The sequence below is a fragment of the Telmatherina bonti genome, assembly GCF_933228915.1.
Source record: "Telmatherina bonti genome assembly, chromosome: 2".
NCBI lineage: Eukaryota > Metazoa > Chordata > Actinopteri > Atheriniformes > Telmatherinidae > Telmatherina > Telmatherina bonti.
The window spans coordinates 29,299,333-29,321,658 of record NC_136620.1 but is presented as its reverse complement, the minus strand read 5'-3'; the positions used below and the strand labels follow the sequence as shown (position 1 = coordinate 29,321,658).

General features: G+C 39.5%; 1 protein-coding gene across 1 annotated transcript; it reads left to right on the top strand.

The window, feature by feature from the left end:
• Nucleotides 1-5,628: 5,628 nt before the first annotated feature.
• tbc1d2b (TBC1 domain family, member 2B) lies at nt 5,629-21,892 on the top strand. The gene is made up of 13 exons (XM_079250349.1): nt 5,629-6,018; nt 6,949-7,099; nt 10,256-10,430; nt 11,647-11,801; nt 11,896-12,149; nt 13,521-13,940; nt 14,050-14,160; nt 14,356-14,552; nt 15,016-15,510; nt 16,239-16,356; nt 16,594-16,779; nt 18,277-18,398; nt 19,898-21,892. Exons 1-13 carry the CDS (start codon nt 5,677-5,679, stop codon nt 20,091-20,093), a joined length of 2,922 nt encoding a protein of 973 aa, XP_079106475.1. The 5' UTR covers nt 5,629-5,676; the 3' UTR covers nt 20,094-21,892.
• The last annotated feature ends 434 nt before the right edge of the window (nt 21,893-22,326 follow it).

Here is a 22,326-nt window from a genome sequence, read left to right as displayed (position 1 = left end):
AAATCGACAACAGCAATGTTACGTTCCATGTATGACTAAATATTGCTACTGTAGCACAATCTAAAATTTCAACACACACTAACAAGTGATGTTTCTCTGTTCTGTAGGTCTCTGTGAGTCATTATGTGCTCCTTTGTGGGAGTAAATAGGTTTTCAAATGTTCAATTTTAAATTGGAAGCAAAATATGCCATTCACATAAACTGAACACGAACATCTGAAATATGGTTTAGATTAAGTTGTGATGTAAAAGAGTGGAAAAAAGTTTCCAGGCCAAAGACTATTTTAGCTGACATGTTTTTTTTTGTCCTTCTCAATACGCCCTTTGGGGAGAGTGCATCTTTAAAAGGTCACAAGTCAGTTGACGGGTGTAAAACATCATCACAACAGACACACATCACCTCAGTGTACACTTTTGAGTTCAAGTTCAGTTTTATAGCACACTTGCAATGGTCAAAGTTGCACAAAGTGCTGCACAAGTAGGAAAAAACAAAATAAAACAATAATAAAGCAGATCAAATAAATATAGCAAAAGCTCTGGGTCAAAAAACTTCCTCCCAAACAAACTAATGATCCATCAGATACATCTGACAAAAACAATAATGTAAATTTTTTAATTTTAATTTTATTTTATTTTATTTTATTTTATTTGATTTTATCTTATCTCATGTTTGACCAAATACAAGGTTGACATCACAAATTAAAAGACACACACACCCTGCATTGTCTCTTATCTTGGACAATTCAAGATTCCCAATCAAGCAGAAACCAGCTGTGGTTATCATGCATGACTGCAGCTAAAAAATTAATAGTCCAGAGGTGGCTGCCTTCCCGTGACCTCTCAATAAAACATCTGTTGTACACCCTTTTGGATATTTTTTACCTTTAATTATCTTTAGCTAGACTTAACCATGCTAGTTCGTCTACTATTCAAACCTGGTTAAAAAGAGTAGATGGGGTTAAGAGGCTTCTCAATGCTGTCTGACTAGTATAATATCTAATCCTTCCTTGTTGGCTCATCTCCTTGACACTAGATCTGTAATGTGCTGGTTGGGTGGAGGGGGGGGTGGGGGACTGGGTGGGTAGACAGTGTTCCAAAGGAAACTGGGTGTCATTTGTTGTATAATTGAACTGCCTCTGTTCCATTGATGAAAATGTTAATAAAAATTAAATTAAAAAAAAGAAAGAAAAAAAAAGACACACATACAAAAAACAATATATTCATGGTGGAGGTAATAATACTAACACTACCAACTGGAGGGTAAGCCCAGGCCCAGAGAAATTAGGCCCCGATATGGGTCATCAGATTGAGGCTCATCTGGAAAAAGCATAACGAGGATAACTGGGACTTTGTCTGTTTGAGCTATCTGTGCTGTTATACACACTCAAAAACAGAGGTACCAGCTTGTACCTAAAAAGGTACAAATGCTTGTCGCTGGGGGTGTACTCTTTTGAGAGACATTTCTGTATCCTTCAATTCTGGTCTATTTTTGTACCTTATCAAGTTCAACCTTACCTTATCAAGTTATGTTTTTTTATGTTTTCACAGCATTAGGCCTGGTCCATGCAATTTAGCAATATTATCTTATCTTTAATCTAGAAATAATCTTCAAAAACTCAAAATACTGACACCAGCCATACACTTAGTTTGCAGCATCTGACCTTCATTGTCTGGTGTAGTAAATGACTGTTAAGTAGTACTACTGTCATCACTCAACTCTGCTCTAGTTTGTAACATTACAGCCATTAACATTACATTTTCAATGCTGCAGGTACCCTTATGGTCAAAATGGTACAAATTTGTACTTTATGTTACTTTGAACCCTTTTTCGTACTCTGAAGGTGTGCTTCTGGTCTCTTAAAGACCAGTATTGTACTTTTGAGAGAACATTTCTTTAAAATGTACCTATAGGTACAGAAATGTCCTTATCTTGTACCTCTATTTTTGAGAGTTGTGTATTTTGTAGACCGAAGGAAGCAACAGTGAGCTGCTCTAAGACCAAACAAGAAGAAAACCTACTCATGACACAATGGCACAGTCACTACCCACCTGCATCCATACCCTGAGGAGGGGTCCTGTTCATCAGGTAACCGACTGTCCCTGATGTTAGTAACAATTATGGTTGCTTTTGTATCAGGAGTTAATCCTTCCACCCCAGGGCTTAACCTACAACAAGCTCTGAAAAGGCCTGGACAATCAACACGCCTGCAATGGAAAAGAATAATTAGTGCAATACTGTACTACTGATTAAATAAATATAAATCACAATAATGATAATGGTCTGAGTGGATCCAGTATTAGAGTGTCCAATATGAAAAAAGTATGGCTGGGCTAATAATATTATCAGTCACATCAAATAATGACAAAACTGTGATGTTTCACAAAGATGAAAAATATAAATAAAGGAAGAAAAACAATAACTGGACAATTTTTTCATAATTTTCAAATTGAATGAATAAATGTTAGAAATGCTAATATTCTACTTAACAGAAACTGCTATCGTTTTATGAGTTTGTGTGAATGTGTTCGCTGTGCGCCCTGATGATATGATTTAGAAATACTGTAATAGTCTATATGACGGCACACATCGATCACAGCTACTTTGGGGATTTCTTCTGTATCACAGTTGTTTTTTTTTAAGTCTGTTTTAACAGGAATAATAACATGTAGGAGTGCTTCCCAGCATTCAACCAGTCATATACTGTTTACTCACTGTAACCTACCCTCACTGGAACCTACATACAGTAGATCTGCAACTATCAATCCTCCAGAGGGAGATCCGAGCTCAGTAGGAACATTTTCATCAGGTTAAGCTGGTGGCTTTTGTTCTCCTGTCACGGTTGTACTGAATGAGTCACACTGTAAACGGAAAGCCCGAAGTCCAAGCAGATTTAAGATAAATAATTCTGGTTCAAACTGCTTTATTGTTGAGTAATGTATCACTAATTTAAGAATGTAAAGTTTTATAAACTTTATATTAATATGATACAGATTTGAAATATTTTCTTATTTGTAATTCTTGTATTCAGTGTTTCCTTCCTCCTTCCATTCTTTCTTTCCTTGTGTGTAGGATGACAGTGCAGGTGCAGCTCAAGTGTGGGACATATAGTAGGTGAGCATGACATACAGAAAATGTACCTAAGCAGATTTAAAGTGTGGTTTTATGCAAACTTCTAAAGCATTATACCAGAACTTCTACTCATAGTTTCAGCTTTTGTTGATTTATTCATGGTTGTTTGGTACGGGATCTTTTTCAGGCAATCCCCCACAACAATAAAAAAAAAAACAAGTGAGTAACAGTACTGTCACTTTAAGTCAAAATGGTAAAGTTGTACTATCAATAAGGGGATTTTAGAGGTGGTTTTTTTTTGGCCTGAAGAATAATTGGATGTATTTAAAAAGATGAAAAAGACTAAAACAGATATGATCTTTGTATGTTTGGTTATGACCTGAACAGAGCAAGAGTTTTTCAGCTTCCAGATCCCATAAAGGGCCGTTTTGTTCAAAATAAATTTGTCATAATGATCTGTGTTGTAAAATAACACTTGCCTCACTTTGTGCATAATTCTAAATTATTTGACAAAAATTCCATTACATATATATCTACTAGTGCTTACAAGAAAAACTATTAAATTTGCACATAACTTGGTTAATTTTTACATTTTGTTTTACATGAAAAAAACAAAAAAGCTTATATTAGTTCAAATCAAGCTCTTGTAATCCAAATAAAAAAGTTATTAACAAAAGTAAAAGTGTTATTGATCAATAAGATGATAACATGACCTTGAAAATATTCTTTCCTCTACATTGGATGCATAAAGTACAGTTTCAGATTTTCTTGTTTTCAGCATATATTAAAACAATCACCCAACGTCTGTTCTTGGATTTAATGAAGAATACAAACATAAACTAAATACAAGATGGATGTTGCCACAGATTCTAAAAAGTGAAGCCAATGCACAAGTATGAGGAAATGCCATTTAAACGTTGAGAAATCATGAATGTCTCAAATAAATCAATGATCAAATTAAATTAACATGTAAATTAGCTTGCTATAATTAGCAAATATGCTCTAGCTTGTCATACAAACATGCATTATATTTTATTTCTTCTGCCTGGATACTATATATTTGACTAATAAGTACATTTTGAAGAGATAATTTTGGCTAAAATCCTATATAGCATGTTTACGTACTTACTGAACATAACATTACAGTAGCTGCCTATTATTACAGCTTGTCAAGCATCTGAGCACATATAATAGAAGAGTGAAGCAGTGAAGACCATCACACAACATATGGATAAAACTCTTTAAGATGCGTCTAACAGAAAGACCTTGACAAATGTGTCTGAAAAATGCAGCATGCCCAAGTTAATCCCACAAGTGCTCAGTCAGGTTGAGGTCTACACCAGGTGTGACAGGCCACTGCATCCTCTCCATTCTCAGATTCTGACGGTACTTTGGGTTGATCCGAACTCTGTGGGAGGGAGTGTTATTATCCTGTAGGATAGTTAGGTTCCAGATTCGGGACACATGGGATCACAACTGGTTCCTGAATCTCATTCCAATATGTCTGTTAATTGATTAGGTGCCAATCAGGTGCCAGTAATACATCTGTGACTATACCTCACCGCACTTTACTCTCAAAATAAAAGTGAATAACAACAGAAGAAAAACTGCTGGAGAGACTTTGGTAGATTCTTTGTGGCACTCTCCACATCTTTAACCGTGTAACTCATTCAACAAAAGCAAAATCTTACGAGTTATAAATTCTTGTAAAGGTCCATCAAAGGGGAGAAATTATCAACCAAATGTAAATTTTTTAACTTTATGTGTTAAGTTTAGAGAAAGAAATGGCTGCAAGTTGCAACACCATAACAGTCTCTCTAAAATTCCCATGGCAAAGGTCACAGTTTCAAAATAGTCATCAAGATCTGTTGTGTAATAGCAGAGGCAACTTATGACTGTCTTCACAGTGTGTGTGACAGTAGGAGCCCCTGGGCCCTCAAATGCAAGGCTGGATTATCCAATAGGCATTAAGGGCACAGGCCCAGGGGCCCACACCCACTTGGGGCCCATGTTGGGCCCACGTAGGGCAAACAGCAGCAGTTTGGACATGAAACAAAATGTACAATCAAAGCCAGATAGTTACACCACAGTGTCTAGTGTATTGCTATTGGTACCATTGGCTGAGAGATGTTAGAAATGTTGTTTCACAGTGTATCATTCACAGTTTTCACAATGTTGCAGTGGGGAAGGGGGCCCCTGGAACACTCTGGGCCCAGGGGACTGTGCACTTTTAATCCAGCCCCTGCTCAAATGGATCGGCCCAGACAATTTCATTGGAAATATATAATAACTTCTGTATAAAGTGTCATCAATATTTATTTTTTCTCCTGCACTGTTTGCAACTTGCAACACAGTGGCACGTTTATTCTCAGGTTCCTCATCTTTTTAAACACCACCACCCAGCGGCACTCCTTGGTCACACACGTACCATGGCCACCCACACACACACACACACCCACTCAAAAAAAAAAAAAAAAAAACCCAACAGACAACGTCACGACAGACTACATCTCCCATCACTCCTCTGTCCAGGAGGTAGGCAGTCATGCGGATGGAAACAGGAGTTGGCATCCGCTGCGCCGTACGAAGTAGAAAGTTCGAGGAAAGATGCACGAAGAGGAGGATGGCAGCGAAGCAAACTCCTGCACAGCCCCACGGATCGTGGCCTTCAAGTCTGTGGACGTGGGGGAGGTGGAGGGAGCGAAGGAGCAGGCCTCCAAGCTGTGCGGCTACTTGAACAAACTCTCCGGCAAGGGGCCTCTCAGGGGCTACAAGCCGAGGTGGTTCTTGTACGATCCCAGGAAATGTTACTTGTATTATTTCAAGACCCCTCAAGATGCGTTGCCACTCGGGTACATCGAAATAGGCGATGCGTGCTTCAGCTACGACGTGGAGGGGGAAGAGGGCCAGTTTGAGATCCGCACAGCCGGGAAGGAGTTCCTCTTAAAGGTAGGTAGAAACTTTTCAGCATGTGTGTGACAGTACTGAAACCCAGCCGACCCTGCTTTTTGCTGTCATTTGCTACTTCCTTTCTTATTCTGTGAAGGCAGCAGACACACCCATTTTTCCCCTTCACTTTTGCTTTTGTGCAGCCACTCAGGTGTATCTGAAGGATTTAAGAGAAGTTGCCTGTTAAGGAAAAAGATAACCAACATGGTGTGTTAAACAATCAGCTGATTGGACCCAGGGCCGTATTAAAAGCCCCTGGGCCCAGAGTGTTCCAGTGGCCCCCTTCCCCCATCGCAACATTGTGAAAATTGTGAACGATACACTGTGAAATGAAATTTCTAACATCTCTGTCAGTGGTACCAGTAGTAATACACTAGACACTGTGGTGTAACTATCTGGCTTTTATGTACATTTATGTACGCTGCTGTATGCCCTACGTGGGCCCCAAGTGGGGATGGGCCCCCTGACATGCGCCCATAATGTCCATTGGATAATCCGGCCTTGATTGCAGCTGAAGCTGCTGTCAGTCTGCTGTTTATGTTCAGGCACTGGTTTTTTATACATGAGCTCCATGGTCACAGCATCTCATGTGATGCTGGCCATGCTCTTCTCTGCTGTCACATGACTCACTGAAACAGGTGGCTTTTACTGAAGTCTCCATGTTTTCAGCAGATGGTGCGACTGGTTAATACCAAGCAGCTTGGATGGCCAGAGGCTGAAACTGAGACTGAAATCAGCGTCTGTGCTTTTTTCACATGACTGATCTAAATAGTAACCTTCTATTTATAGAGCTGCTGGACAAGTTCCTTTTAAAACGTTTGAAAGATGAAGTTCTTATTTCGATCTATCCAGGTGCATAACTTTGTGTGTGTGTGTGTGTGTGTGTGTGTGTGTGTGTGTGTGTGTGTGTGTGTGTGTGTGTGTTTTTAGGCCCCTAGTAAGCAAGTGATGCATTACTGGCTGCAGCAGTTGCAACAGAAACGTTGGGATTACAGTAACACACGAGGTACTGGGCAACGAGATAGCTGGAGCTCCCCGACACTGCTGTATCCTCCCACCGGCCTCGTTGGAAAGGATAATGGTAGGCAGATACACACACACACACTTACATACACACTCATCCAATATTCATTTTGGACTCATTTTTATTTTTCATTGCTCCGTCTCACCATAGTCCTGCAGCGACTGAATGTCCTACTCTTCAAGCTGATCATTATTTTATTTACACAACTGCCACAAACATACGAGTCAGACTCGTTTCCTTGCAGAAATCCCACAATCCCCCGGAAAAAGTATGTAGGAGTTACAGTGTTTGATAAACTGTGGATCAACACAAGGAGAAAGAGAGTTCACATCAACTCTGTTTAGGGTTTTCTTTTCTTTTAATACACCTGGATGCCAAAGCCTTGGTATGGTTTATGTCTTATTAATACTCCAAGGTTATGGGGAATTTATAAATGACAAGTAAATGGTATTGTGTTGAGGGGACCTAAAGACTGGAGTGATGATGGAGAGCTCAACGACTTGAGGATTTTAGCAAGGTCTCAGTAGACGCATGCAAAAGTCTTGCTTGAATGGTTTGATTAGATTTACTTTGATTTGAGGGAAATTAATGGCAATCATTGGTTACTGGGAGAAGGAACAAACACATTAAGCACAAAACCTTCTTGCTCGTCATGTGTTCACACTTGTTCTGGCCAGAAAGAATCTGTCAACATCAGAAACGCTGGACTTTATTCAGAATGTAAACACTGAAGACGTAAGCCACCGTAACAGCGCTACTGTTGATTGATTATAACTGACTTGTGTTTTATCAAGATCCAAGCAGCAACTGAACTCCAATCCAATTTCTCCTTGATGTAAAGAGGCTCCATGCTGTTTTTATATGTGATGCATTTGTAAGCAATTCACATTCTGAGTTTTATTATTACTGAGTGAAGGCCATCCTCTGTGTGTGTGTGTGTGTGTATTAGGGGTGGGAAAATCAAATTGGAAAATCTGGATTTTTTGCTTCACAATTTTGAAATTGATTTTTTTTTTTTTTTGTTAAAAAAAAAATCTTTTTTTTCCAAATAAATAAAAATAAAATTTTTGCCATTTTTATTGTTTTTATTGACCTTTTCACTTGTCTTCTTGGCCATTATAGCAGCAGAATGATGGTCTGGCTACTGTGTTATATCCTAACTGAAAACACAAAAAGGTTTTGTATATTTTTTTGTTGTTAATTTACAAAAATCAGCAATATCAAAGAATTGTGAGGACTGTAATTTAAATCGAATCGGCACCCAAAAAGTCGGAATCGAATCGGGACAAAAGCATGTCGTCACATTCCTAGTGTGTGTGTTTGTGTGTTGTTACACTGCAGTAGAAACTTTGCAGGTTATCATTCAGATTTCTGTTTTCTACTAAGCTCTGATATGTTAAATAATCAGAGTTCAAGTAAACATTTTAGTGTCAAAAGTGTTGTACAGAGATTAAATCCAGTTTGAAGCCACATCCAGCTGTTTGCATGATGTTTTTGTGAAACACCTGATGGGAGGCAGAGTCTCTGGCTAATGGTTATTTGTTGTTTTTTTCATATGTAACACTTCTGCTTGTTTTGTCTATTTTGCTTTGCAGCTCAGTGATATGAACTGTGAATCCTGCTTCCCGTTCCTGAGACACACACTCACACACATACACACACAACTTTTGTTGTTTCTTTTTCTCTGTAAAGTTGCTTGTGTGTGTGTGTGTGTGTGTGTGTGTGTGTGTGTGTGTGTGTCTTAGAAAAAAGAAAAACACCTGTGTTGTCGCCACCCAGTGGAAGCATACGGGTGTTTAGTCTAACGTTTTACTCAGGAATACGGAACCTAAAGCAAGAAGGAGCTTTTCAAATGGCTTATCTTGTGAAACTTAGCTGCTCTGCCACCAGCTGCTGTTTTTAGAGGAGCCGTCACCCAGAACCAGAATATTATGAAGCTTTTAAAACATTCATGTAGGAAAAAAATGCTGAATTTATCCCACTTATAAGCAACATAGACGCCACATGTGATAACAGTCATTTCTCTCTGCTGGGTCACAGTTTGTGAATAACCATGACGCTTATTACATAACGCTTGTTGATAAGAAAGATATGTGTTTGTTTAACATCTGTAATAAATGATCCCCCGCTGAGCAGTTTTTCTTACCAGTTTAAATAACACAAGACTTTCAGAGTGTGTTGCTGTAAACATTTTTCTTCTATGTACACAGAGTCACTTGCCTTTTGGTTTCACGCTCTACAGAGTATTTAACAAGTTAGTAAATTAGCTCTTGGTGTTATGTTCCAGTCCTCTGGGTGAGAAGCTGAAAGGTGAAGACAACAGAACATCATATCAGAAGTACTTGGTAGTAATTTCTACGTGAACGGTAACAGTTGCCGCTTTGCTGATGTTGCTGTCATCATCATGTTCCAGGTCTGGGGCGGGGTGGCATCACTCCTCTTTACAGGTTTACGACACCACCACAAAAGCACAACCGTGCGTCATTCTAACACATTTTTCACTACCACAAACTTCTTTATATAGTTTAGATTTTGACCAATTTCACCATTGTTTCCCAGTTAAAACTTTACCAGCAATCTTCTGAAACTGCTGTTTGTCTTGCTGCACTTGTGCACCTTTGACTGCCTGGAAACAGGTTACATTTGTTCACTATTTTTAGTAGCTTCCTGTGTTTTCTCGCTCTTTGATGACCTTGACTTTTGTAATCTCTGATGAAATGTGTGAGAGCTGTGAAATCAGCCAGACTTCCAGTAACATGTGCTTAACTTGAATCCTGCCTGTCTTTTTACGTCGCTCCTTTTTGAGTAAGTAAGTTATAATTGCGCTTTTTAAATTTTTTTATTTTTTGGAATCCACTGGTTTCTCCTCTCTGACATGACAGCCTGAATTTAAAGCACTTTGGTCCTTTTTATTAATTGTTTTGCTCTCTGAGTTCATTTTATATTAGGCGTAAAATAATATTTGGTTTCCGAAATGCCAGAAGATATTTAGAAAGCTGTTTTGTGAAGTGGAGAGATCCACCCTGCAGTGACTGCATTAGTCACCCAAATGGCTGCTTCGCTTTACACAGGAATTCATTCATGGTCACAATGATTTCATTTCCTTTCAAACACCAAATAAAAGCTCTTGCAATACAGCTGTTGTGGTTGGAGTTTTGTTTTTTATTCTTATTTTAATTATTGATTTTATTGCACTCTTTTGTCACATCCCAGATGCACTCATGTTTGAGAAGCCAAGTGAAAGCATGGAGAAGGTCCGCAGCGACTTTGCCGTGGAGACACACGCAGGCGTTGAAGGATTGGTGGGGATCCAGTCTGCCAAGGGGCCTTCTGCTGGGTCCACCAGCCCCCTGAACTTCTCCCTTAAAAACATTGGTACAGAGCTCAGGTAAAAGTGAAAAGTGAAAGATTTCTGAAGTTTGCATTTACAGTGTTTTGTTCAGAGGAGGGTAATTGAGTACCTGCCAAACAAGTACAAGTAGTTTGTCTGCTTTGTGTCTGAGCTTCATCAGGAGTAAAAGATACCTTTGTTTCTTCCTAAAAGCTGCTTGCAAGGAGAGGAAGTAGATACATTCATACATCAGAAGTGGGTCTACAATGCAGTAATTTAGAAGTTCCCCTTTTTTGCATATGGAAGACATCGGATGTGACACACTTAGATGCTGAAATTTTGACCTGGATTTTTATTTGGTTTAGTGTTTATTATTGTGGAGGGTTAACATAAGAATCCAAAGTGGTGGTGTTTTTATATGCATATGTTTACTTGGCGTTTGGTCTCAGTCAGGTGACTCATTGCGATGTGTGATGGCGAACCACTGCATTAGAAATGTGGCATTTAAGAAGCACAGTCACACACAGTCTCATCTCATTTGTCATCTTTACACAACAAACCCAAAACGTCTGCAAAGAAACTGAAGACCAGATGAAAATCAGGATCCAGGAGAGACTCAAAGCAACACTGAGCTGGTTTCAGACTTATTTTACATAGCAATGTGGATACCACCGTCTTCCTGCACAGGCGTAGGTCGCATGATCTAATACAGACATGCTCGGTGTGTTAACATGCTGACATGGTGTGGATCCTGTCACTATCTCTGCTTCGTGGTTTGGTGTCTGAAAATAAAACTGGGCAGGTATTTTTCTTTTTCTTGCTCCTTTTCAAACATGCTGCTGCATTAAGATGTGCTTTTGAAGGGTTTTGCCCAATTTCATGCTGCTTGTGAATAGCCATACTATAAATAGACTGTCTTTTCTGTTATTTTATAAGTCATTCAGAATATAATATTATCACATTACTGTTGTCACTTTGAGTTAAAACGATGTCAAACTTGATATGGCAGATGGGTTGGTCATGATCTTGCAAATTGTATGAGAATCTAGTGGCCAGAAATTAGTTTTTAAGATGAAATGATTTGCCTGTTATGTTTTAATGTGCGTTTTACTCAGCAGCCAAACGTTTCTCTTGGAAACTGGATTATTCATGGATTGTTGTGCCACTTTTTTTTTTCTTTTTCTTCAGGGCTCGTTGCTGTAACCTCAGTTGAGTCGTAGAGCATTCGTGTGTCATGTTTGTGGTTTTTCATTGGATTTCATCTCTTTTTCAGGAACTCTATGTCTTATCTGCGGCAGGGCAGAGGAGGCGAGAACAGACGCAGTGTGTTTTACACCCACAACAGCAGCAGCGCAGAGGACTGGGAGATGATTGATGCCCCACCCAAGGACTTCCCTGAACAGAAACATCTTCCATATACACACAGAAGTAAATTCACTCTCCGTTGCCGCTCTGGCCAGAGTTTAATAGACCACTTACGTTCCTCCTGAGGATAACACGTGAGCTTTTCCTCCTCTGGCAGATTCCTTTGGATCAACGTTCACCTTTGATTTTGGGCGCAACACCTCGCGGCCTAGGAGACCTTTACTTCGAGACATGATGGGATCTGGGAAGTGTGGACGCAACCCAGACACACGGGGTTCTGAGAATCCCACAGTGGAATGTAACGGCAGTAAACCTCTGGACGCGCAGCTCCGTCTCCAGAGCCAGCAGGAGGAGCTGAGCCAGATGCGGCAGGAACAAGGCCAACTCAGAGAAGAGCTGGCCAGTCAGAAGGTACAGTTAGATGTCTTATTTTTAGTTTTATGTGAAGACGTAATGGCACGTTAGAGGGGCACATGGAAACATTATACTATAGGAAACAGTGGGCTGCTGAAGTGATCATGTTTTGTTATTAAAATCTCACCAAATGCTCATAAAAACTGTGTTTTCATTTTACTTCATTCATCTCAAGCCTCAGGTGGTGATCTTAGACTGAGTAACTGGCGTAGTGTCGTTTGTGAGGCTTACTCTTACAGGAAGGCAGCCAATGATTAGTCATGCAGCTGTGGCCTTCCTTCTCATAATACTCGTTCTCTCTCTCTCTTTTTTTTTTTTTTTTTTGGGCACAGGGGCCTGTGATGTCTGCAGAAACGGCTGCTGTCTTTCAGTTTGACTTGGTCCCACTTAATGAAATGTGTATGCGTTTGTCTCTCTGGTCCAGAGCAGTGTGTGTGTGCAGTTTTACCTCTTAGCATTATGAGTATTTAATTGACTTTTTTTTTTTTTTTTTTTTTTTTTTTTTAACAAGAGAAATCAATAAACATAAGGGGGCAAAATGTGTAAGTTGCAATAAAAGGTTATAAAATCTTGACACTGGCTTCCAGTCAGCCACAGGATAGATTTTTAAAACCCTGCTGATTGTTTACAAATCCCTGAACGGTTTAGGCCCAGATAGTATCTGTGATATGTTCAGAGAATAAAAACCAAGCAGAGCTCTTAGATCCGAAGACTCAGGTCAACCAGTCCAGACCAGAGTCCAGACTAAACATGGAGAAGCAGCATTTGGCTGTTATGCTGCAAACATGTGGAACAAACCGACAGTAAAGATTAAACTCTCACCAGATGTCGACGCTTTTAAATCCAGGTTAAAAAAAAAATTCTTTTCTCATGCTCCTGCACATGAGATGTGCACGGCATCTTTTAACTGGTCTTGCTTTGAACTATTTTTTCTTTAATTTATTATTATTAACAACACACCACTTGAATCTCTCAATTTTTTCCAGTAGGTCATAAACACATGATATCAGATGCTGAAACTGAGACATTTTCTCGTAAAATAAAAGCTCCTTTTGAATTTAATTGGAGCAAAACATTAAACAGAAAAAATAAAAGAAATAACTTGAACCAGGTCTATACCAGGTTGTATCATCCTCCTTATTGAGGTTAAGTCAAGAAGAACGTGTCAGTTTCATTGGCAGTATTGTGTTAAATTGGGTTAAAATTTGAGTTTTGCTGGGTGTTTAAATGTAGCCACTTACCAAACACCCTCCTTCTGACTGTGTCTGACTGTTATTGTAACCCTGGGATCTGTGGAAAAAACAGTGAAATCCATAAATGGCTTTCGTGAAAGCACAATGGTATGCTAAAATGCTCTTTTCCCTTCAGGAGCTGGTGAGACTACTCCAGCAGACTCTAAGGACCTCCCAGTGTGACCGACCCACAGTGCGCCGATCAGCTCCAGATTCATCTGCATCCTCAGATCAGACTCAAGCGCCAGTCCTAACCCAGGAAGAAGTCGGTCAGCTGGAGGCACTGCTTCAGGAAAGGGATGAACAGATTCAGTCCTTGAGTGGCCACATGGAGCGTCTGTCCCTGGAGAAGGACAGCCTGCAGCAGGAGCTGAAGGGGCTGAAGATCAAAGTGGGGGAAATGAACGACCAGTTGGGAATGCTGATGGAGACCATCCAGGCAAAAGATGAAGTGATCATGAAGCTGTCGCAGGAGAGCTCAGAGCAGAGCGGAACTCAGAGCGAGGCCGGTTCACCGCCTCCTCATAAGGAGCAACAGGAGCTGGACATCCTCAAGGTGCTGAAACAAACGCTTCACGCCGGTCTGTAGGTTTAAAAGATGACAAAGCAAAATATCAATTACATGAAATATTTGTTTGTTTGTTTGTTTTTTTTGTCACTTCCAGGACAGTCTTCAAGGTTATAAATCCCAAAACAAGTTTCTGAACAAAGAGATCTTGGAGCTGACAGTGTTACGCAGAAATGCAGAGAGTAGAGAAAAGGCTTTAGAAGGAAAGGTAGGATCTTTGTCTTTATTTGTTTTCAGTGTTTGGTTTTATTTTTAATTCTTTTTATTTAACTAGTAATAGAACCGGGAAGTCTGAATGGCCTCAGGGGGAAGGCTTGTATTGACCTTAGCTCATGCTGTACAAACCTAAAAGCAGGAAAACTGAAAAACTGTTTATGTTTTTGCTCTTTCTTGCTTGTTTCAGTGTACAGCTCTAGAGGCCAAGCTGTGTCAGGTGGAGAGTAAGTATTTGGTGCTTCTTCAAGAGGTGAAGACCCCTGTGTGTTCATCTTCAGACCAGAATCCGGCCCATGACGTCATTTCCAGGTTACTGGAGGACGCACTGCAGGCAGAGAGCACAGACCAGAACGACCATCCGATCTTCAAACCGAACACTGTCAGGTGGGCAAAAAGCTTCTTCGTGATGATTTCTTTATGTCGAGACAGAATCTTTTTTTTTTTTGTTTTTCTTCACAAAAAAGATCTCAGCACAAAACATTTTGAGCTCTGTTTTTTTTTTTTTTTAAAGAAAAAAATGTAATGCATGAGCTGTTGTTGCTTTAATAGTCCTGATAAATCAAAATACAATGAAGTTACAAAACCTGTTCTAGTTTAATAGCTCCTTGTCGTTATATTTTTTTCTTTTGGACTGGAAAAACATGGTCTGCTACTTGGTATTTGTGTCACTGTTTGCTTTTCCTCTGTAACAAGCCCAGTCTCTTCTCAGCTCACATGTTTTATTGGAAACCTGTTAAGTCCAAAGTAATATAAGAGTAAAGTTACTGAACAGCTTTCAGCATATCTTTGGTATAAGTTACTACTGCTGATATTTCTTGTAACGTTTTTTTTTGTTTGTTTGTCTCAGTGAGTATGATATTTATGGCTTTAAGACAGTGCCTGAGGAGGAGGAAGAGGAGGAGAGGCTGGTTGCGAAGGTGAGAGCTTTGGAGCTGAGGTCCCTTTCCATGACGGATCAGGAGGTGTCCATCGGGGTGAAGTGGGAGAACTTTCTGGCCAGCACTATGAACAGAGACATGGTTCGGTCCCCTGAGCTCAAGGCTCTGATTCGCTGCGGCGTGCCCCACGAGCACCGCTCCAAAGTGTGGCACTCCTGCATTTCTTTCCATGTTAAAAAGTTTCGGGACCACTTGGCACCAGATTATTATCAGACCTTACTTAACGTGGCACGGGAAAAGCCCAACCCGGCTTCGAAGCAGATTGAGCTGGACCTGCTGCGCACTTTACCCAACAACAAGCACTACGCCTCCCCCGGTGCAGGAGGGATCCAGAAACTCAGGAACGTCCTGCTGGCTTTTTCCTGGAGGAATCCGGACATTGGCTACTGTCAGGGACTAAACAGGTACTGGAGGGGTTGTAACTTCCCACTAACCACAACCCCTCTCAGTTTTGTCTTCTGCTTTCTTGCCTCATCTCTCCACTTCCACCTTCTGTCTCTCTTATTGTGTTTTTTTTTTAAATAGTTAGTTAGTTTATTTTGTTTTGTTTTGCATCAGTCACATTTTTTCTATTTCCACAAAAAAAAAAGAAAAAATTAAGCAACAAAAACAAAATAGGCAGAAGCAAAGCTTTTATGCCTAAAAATGTACACTTACAAGTAGAGTTACCTTAAATTATACAAATGCCAACAAAAACAAAATGCACTACATACACAATGTGTGACTTTTATAAAAAAAAAAAAAAAAATTATAAAGTTGCATATCTCTCAAAAATAAAATGATAAATCATCTTTTTAAATAGAAATAAAAAAGATATTTTTTCCCCTCATTTCAGAGTTTATTCCACAGTTGAACATCCTGAAAAGACAAACATCTTTGTTTCACCCCTTTCCTAGATTTTGGAACAATAAATTTCCAACATTCTCTGAAGTTATATTTGTGTTTCCTCTTTTCTGGCGTCTCTGCCTTTTAAAATGTCCTCCAGCTCTCAGGCTCCATCACTCTGCTGCTTCTCATCATCATCATCCTGTCCCTTCCCTGCAGACTGAAGCAGCAGCAGCTCTCGTTATGCACAGACATGCCTTACTTATGCCTTGTAGCCGTAACTATTTATTTTATGTCAATTTTTCAGACTTGCAGCAATCGCCTTGCTCTATTTAGACCAAGAGGATGCCTTTTGGGCCCTTATAGCCATAGTGGAGGTCTTCATGCCAAGAGACTATTACACCAAGACTCTGCTTGGCTCTCAGGTAAGCAACAGATAATAGAGGAGAAAGCTGCATGTTCTCCATTAGATGTTTGAACTCTCTGCAGGCAGTGATGTCGCAGTCATATGATAGAAGCTGCAGCTCATGAGCCACAGCAACAGGAATGCAGCACAATGATCTACTCTGTTTTCCTTTATCCCTTCTGGATTTGACCTGCTGTTAGAATAAAGGCCTCAGTTGTCATAAAGATCTAAATATGTTATTGCTGTTTTGCTGCAGGTTGACCAGCGTGTTTTCAGGGACCTGATGAGCGAGAAGCTGCCACGACTTCATGCCCACTTTGAGCAGCACAAAGTCGATTTCTCCCTCATCACATTCAACTGGTTCTTGGTGGTGTTTGTGGACAGTGTGGTGAGCGACATCCTCTTCAAGATCTGGGATGCCTTCCTGTTTGAGGGACCAAAGGTGAGAAACAGAATCTAAAGCAGTAGTTCTGTAGTTACACATCTCTGCTTGGTGATATTCAGAGAGCTGCACGGCGTAAAGATCATTTTATGTATTCAGATTTGAGCCATACAGACTTCTTAGTTTTATAAGTTGAATTTGCAAAGAAAAGAAAAATGGAAGATGGTTCACTTCCACCAAGACTTAAAAAATCTTTTAACACTTGGTGTGATAACTGTGACTGATGTTCACAAAAAGCATTTCTGCTTTTTATCTTTGTGTTACTTCCGTTTTTTACAAACCAAATTTAATCTTTTTTTTTTACACCGAAGCAAACTTAAGTTTTTTGTGCCACTAATTTGACATGCTCACAAATCTTAAGGTTTTAGGTGATATGAGGCTTTTTAAATTATTTTACAGTTTTACTTTAACTTTACAGTCATTATTTTTTTCTGATACTGGGCGTCATAGACCTTGTTTCCAGCGGTAACTTACACACCTGTGCGTGTATGTATGTATAAACCTCTGCATACACTGGGATTTTCTCCCAGTACAATGCAGTGCAAATGAAGAGTCCAACATGAGATCAGAGTGATGTTCTTAAACTTTGTGGGTGGACTTGTAAAGTTCTGTTCCCTGATCTGCAAAAATGAATATTTAACATGTAAGTTGGAGTAACAGAATTTTATATGTGTGGTTATGAGAATTTGGACCTGAAAAACCTTTTATACCTAACAAAGAAAGCTTATTTACATTCATAAGGGTCATTTTTGTTTACTTAATTTACTGTGGGTTCTTTTTTATTATATTAGTTACAGCCACCCTGTGGAGGAAATACTAGGCTTTGTTATCATAATAAACTCCAGCATGTATCATAGCTACTCATTACCAAACTGACTGCTCTCTGGAGTGGTTGAAATGCAGAATATGGGGCCATTAAGAAAAAACTAGAAAAGCACTCTGAGAGCGCAAACCTCCGCCAAAGTGTTTAAAAAGTACCTGGATCCAAACGGTGATCCGGATCACCACCAAAATTAAATCAGCTCTTCCTTTTCACATTTCCCACAACTCCTGAAAATTTCATGAAAATCAGTCCATAACTTTTTTTAGTTATCTTGAAGGCAAACAAACAAAAACAGATAAACAAACAGATAAACAAACAGATAAAACACAAGCTCCTTGGTGGAGGTAATGATAGCTTTGCAACAACTACTGACAATTATCACACAGTAAATTTAGTGGCCATAAAATGAAAACAATGACTCAGCAAATTGAGCCTCTGTAAGAGTGAAGAATATAAACAAGCTGCTGATAATTCTGTGTGGCTTTTTCACTGTGAAGGACCTTTTTTCAAACATGCAGCAGCTCAGTCAGTAGTTTTTACCTTCAACTCATGGTAATGAGGACCAAAGTCTTTGAAACATGCTTCTAAACAGAGATCAGAAAGATATTGTGTTTACTTTAAGACGGGAGAGTCATGAGGTAGATTTTATAGCTTCGATTAATTCTTTTCCACAGATCATATTTCGGTTTGCTCTCGCCCTCTTCAAGTACAAAGAAGAAGAGTTTTTGAAGTTGCAGGACTCAACAGCCATCTTCAAATATCTTCGATACTTTACACGGACCATCCTGGATTCAAGGTACAGGCAGTGCATGTACTGTGTTGGTGTTTGCTGCCATGTCCAAGTGGAATTTCCCAAAACAGCATCCGTATCTGTAGGGAAGCAGTAATAACCCTGAAATTAACTACTCTGATAAACTCTCCTCTTTGTGTGGCTAACGGATACAAAGAAACAGAAAACAAGTCATCTGGAACGTTACGTGATGTAGTTGTTAGTTGTTAATGATTAGTTAAAGGACAGAAACTAAATCTCAGTCACCAGTTTCAGTATTTGCACAAGATGCAGCAGCTTTTTAGACTGACTTTAAGGATGGCTACACCTTTACCTATAAAGTGGAACTATTATGTGCATTTCAGGCTAATTTATTTTTATTTCTGAGACCAGAAGGGCTGGGATTGATCGAGTTATTGTCACAAATTGCTTTATTTATTTCAGACCGACCCTCTCCGTAGGCTGTCAGATCAGCCTGTGGGCAAAACGAGTGGATTGACTCTTCCGCATTAAGCCCCGCCTCCCGCCACTGCACTACATCGGGAGCACGCACCGCAACTGCTTTCGCCGTCATTGTAACATCTCATAAACAGAAGGATTAGGCTAATATGAACTCAATAAAAAAAACAAAATACCATGTCAACACATAGCAAACAGCCCTACATGTTGGAACCTGAATCAGACCCTGAAAACGAAGTGGAAAACAGAAACCCACAGCAACGAATGCAGCAGGATGTCTCTCTTTGGTAAACTCACCAGCCATCGTTGGAAATAACTTTATCCCACGTTTTCCACCCGCCTGATGTATTTGTACATGCCCTTGTTAACCAGTAGAAGGTAACCAATCACCGAACCTTATCCCCCGGGACGTCACAAAGATTTCCAAGTAGTAAAAACTCTAAAACGACGCGTTTTTCATCGCCATGGAAACCGAACGGCGAGAGTGCTGGAACTCAAACTCAAACTCAAACATGCGTTTAGGTGATAAAAAACAGTGCCGTTCACATGTCTGATGAGGATTCAACACTGTAACACTGTAGAAAGCTCAGAAAACTCAAAATACCAGAATAGGACCGCTTTAAATGTTGTGCTACTGTACGATAAATAAATGCAGAGTAAAGCGATGACTGTATCAGTAGTTTTGAAAGTACTTTATTGTACTTTAAAGTAGCTAAACATTAAGAATAGTATGTGCATTTACCTTTTCATGTGATGGAACAAGTAAACATTCAAATAAACCTGAGGATGATGCCGGCACATTAAAGTAATGTTCAGATAGTTTCGTCTCCCGAACTACAAGAGAAAAACACAAACTTGACTTAAAATGTTGTGTTGATGAACAAAAAACGTTTTCAGATGGTAATTATTTATACATTTCACAGTGTCCTACTCATGTTTCTTATCTCAGCCCAAAACCCCAAGCTTTGGATCAATCTATTAACAACATGAAATCCAATCCAGTTTTACTTTGTGCAGAGACAGGAATATCAAACATGTCATGTGAAATGCTGTTTCTTACCTTTCAGGAAGTTGATGAACATCGCTTTTGTGGACATGAACCCTTTCCCCATGAGACAGATCCAGAACCGCCGCTCCTTTCATCTGGAGAAGGTCCGTCTGGAGCTGACAGAACTGGAGGCCATCAGACAGACCTTCCTCAGGGAGAGGGAGACGACTCAGGATAGACGGAGCTTCGTCAGTGATGATGAAGAGGACAACTGACCTGGAGAGAGCGGCGTTTTCAGGCTGCTTTCTTAGAAAAGAATTGAGACAAAGAGATCAACTTCACAGACAGGTGACGTATTTTTAGCTGTTCAGATGCGGAAGTCGGTCTTTGCTTCTTGGAACGATGAACTGAGTGAAATCAAAGGACCAAAACAGCACATCAGTGTTCCTGCCTATTGTTTTTTTTTTTCTAAGTTTTTTATTTTTGCTGTATGTGTTTGTTGTTTATGTCAAGGCCAACGTGTACTTTCCTTCACTGCAAAGCTTCACACATGCTGTCCGAACCAGTATTCTTGAACATGGCTGTGACCTTTTGTCATTTTAGTGGTTGTTGAAGGAAATGTCTTTAATTTTTCTTTTGTTTCCAAAAGTGACCATGTTCTTTCATTTTGTTCCATTTCCTTTCATATTTTTCTCTGTTTTTTTTAGTTACGTAAGGTTAAGTAAGGTCTTCTCTTACTTCCAATCAACTTCAGATGCACTTGAATCATTGATGCTGAAAGTGAAATATTGCTAAACTTTCTGCATATTACTAGTGATATAGAATGGGTCAAAGGCTAAATGTTCCCATATGCTCTTAAACAGTGAAGGGAATTTGTATTTTACATGTTTTTTAAATTGAAGTCTTAGTATTCAATCCTCATTACTAAAGCAGAATTTGATAGTCATGCTAATTCTGTGAGGCAGATTTGCTCTATCAGTACTCGCCTCTTTTGGGATTGATACCAATAATTTGAGGAACCATTTAATCACTTAGTTTTGTCCAAAGATTATCTCTCTTTTGCATTTACATTAGGTGAAACCAATATCGTTTTAAACTTTAAACCACTTTATCAGTAACTGCCCTCCTATAACTTGATCACACAAGTATGAATCCTACTAAGATGTGTGTATTTGCTTTGGGCTTGAACTGCCCTGTGTTGCACAGCAATTTTAATTGTTGCTTTATTGGGATTCCTGAATGTTCAGATGGATTGTTTGGTGTTTTTCTGATCTCGAAAGCTGGGATTTTTTTCTGGTTTTAAACTAAAAATTCTGATGTATTTGCATCTCTTGTCCTCACGGTGGCGGTATAGCTTTTGTCAAGCATTCCCACAAGTTCACAGGTACTCTGCATATGGTGTGATTATAGCTGTCCTGAAATGGTCATATAGTCAGTCAACCCCCCTTTTGAGTACTGACTGTTTACAGCTTTCTTTCTTTTTTTTAAAAATTTTTTTATCCCTCATGTTGTGCTGTTTACAGAGATTACTGTTTATTACTAAATTAGCCCCCTTCTCTTTTTTACAACTCGCATTTCTTTTCTTAAATTGTCTTAACCTGTGAATTAAAAATGATAGACATGTACAAGTAGAAATCTGTTAACTTTATTCATGAGAGCAGGTCTCTCTTGAAAATGGCCAAATGTAATTTCCTCATGTCCTTCCCGTGATGTCAGATGGTATCAGCAGTCGATTACGTTTACTCAATGCATATCTTTTCTTTAAGGCTAGTTTGTATGAATTTAATGTTTTTATAATCAGTGTGATCTTCACAATGAATAAGCTATGTTGAAAATGGTTATTTTTTCCTTTTATTTGCTTTGCTTCTTTTTCATGCTTCTTACAGAAGTGCATTGCACAAATGAGGCAACATGAATTCAGAATATTATCGGGCACTTCACTTTTTTGTACGTTATTCTGTCAAATGTTTATGTTTCATCAGTTTTATCTAGTAATTAAAAAATTAAAGGCTTGTATCTTTTAAGTGTACACCACTCAGTTTTTGTAAAAAACCAGTTAAACTTCAATAAATAATGTACGGCTGAATCTGTTGGGCCTTTTGTCTGTGAAAGTTAGAAGCAGCTTAAAATAAACTCTGTCATGCTTTAGCAAATCGCCGTGCCTAAAAACTCTCTTTCAGCCTAAACAGCGCAAACATCTGTAATCTTTACTGATCTTTGCCTGCCTTGCGGCTGCATGGTGCACTTTCATAACAGAGCCATCAGGGGGAGGGACTTGAGCAGACACAAAAGCCTCATGGTTTCTCTGGGTTGGTGACAGAACAACAGTGACGCTAAAGGAGCAGATTCTTGACTCAACTGCAGCAGCTGTGAGGAGACCGAACCAGCTGTAGACGAAGTGGGAGCTCATGCAGGTTGATCATCTGCTCTCCATCATCTGACAGAAGGTAAGAGATGGTGTTTGCTTCTGCTTGTGGGGGCCTCTCAAGTGAAACTCAGACAAAGTGC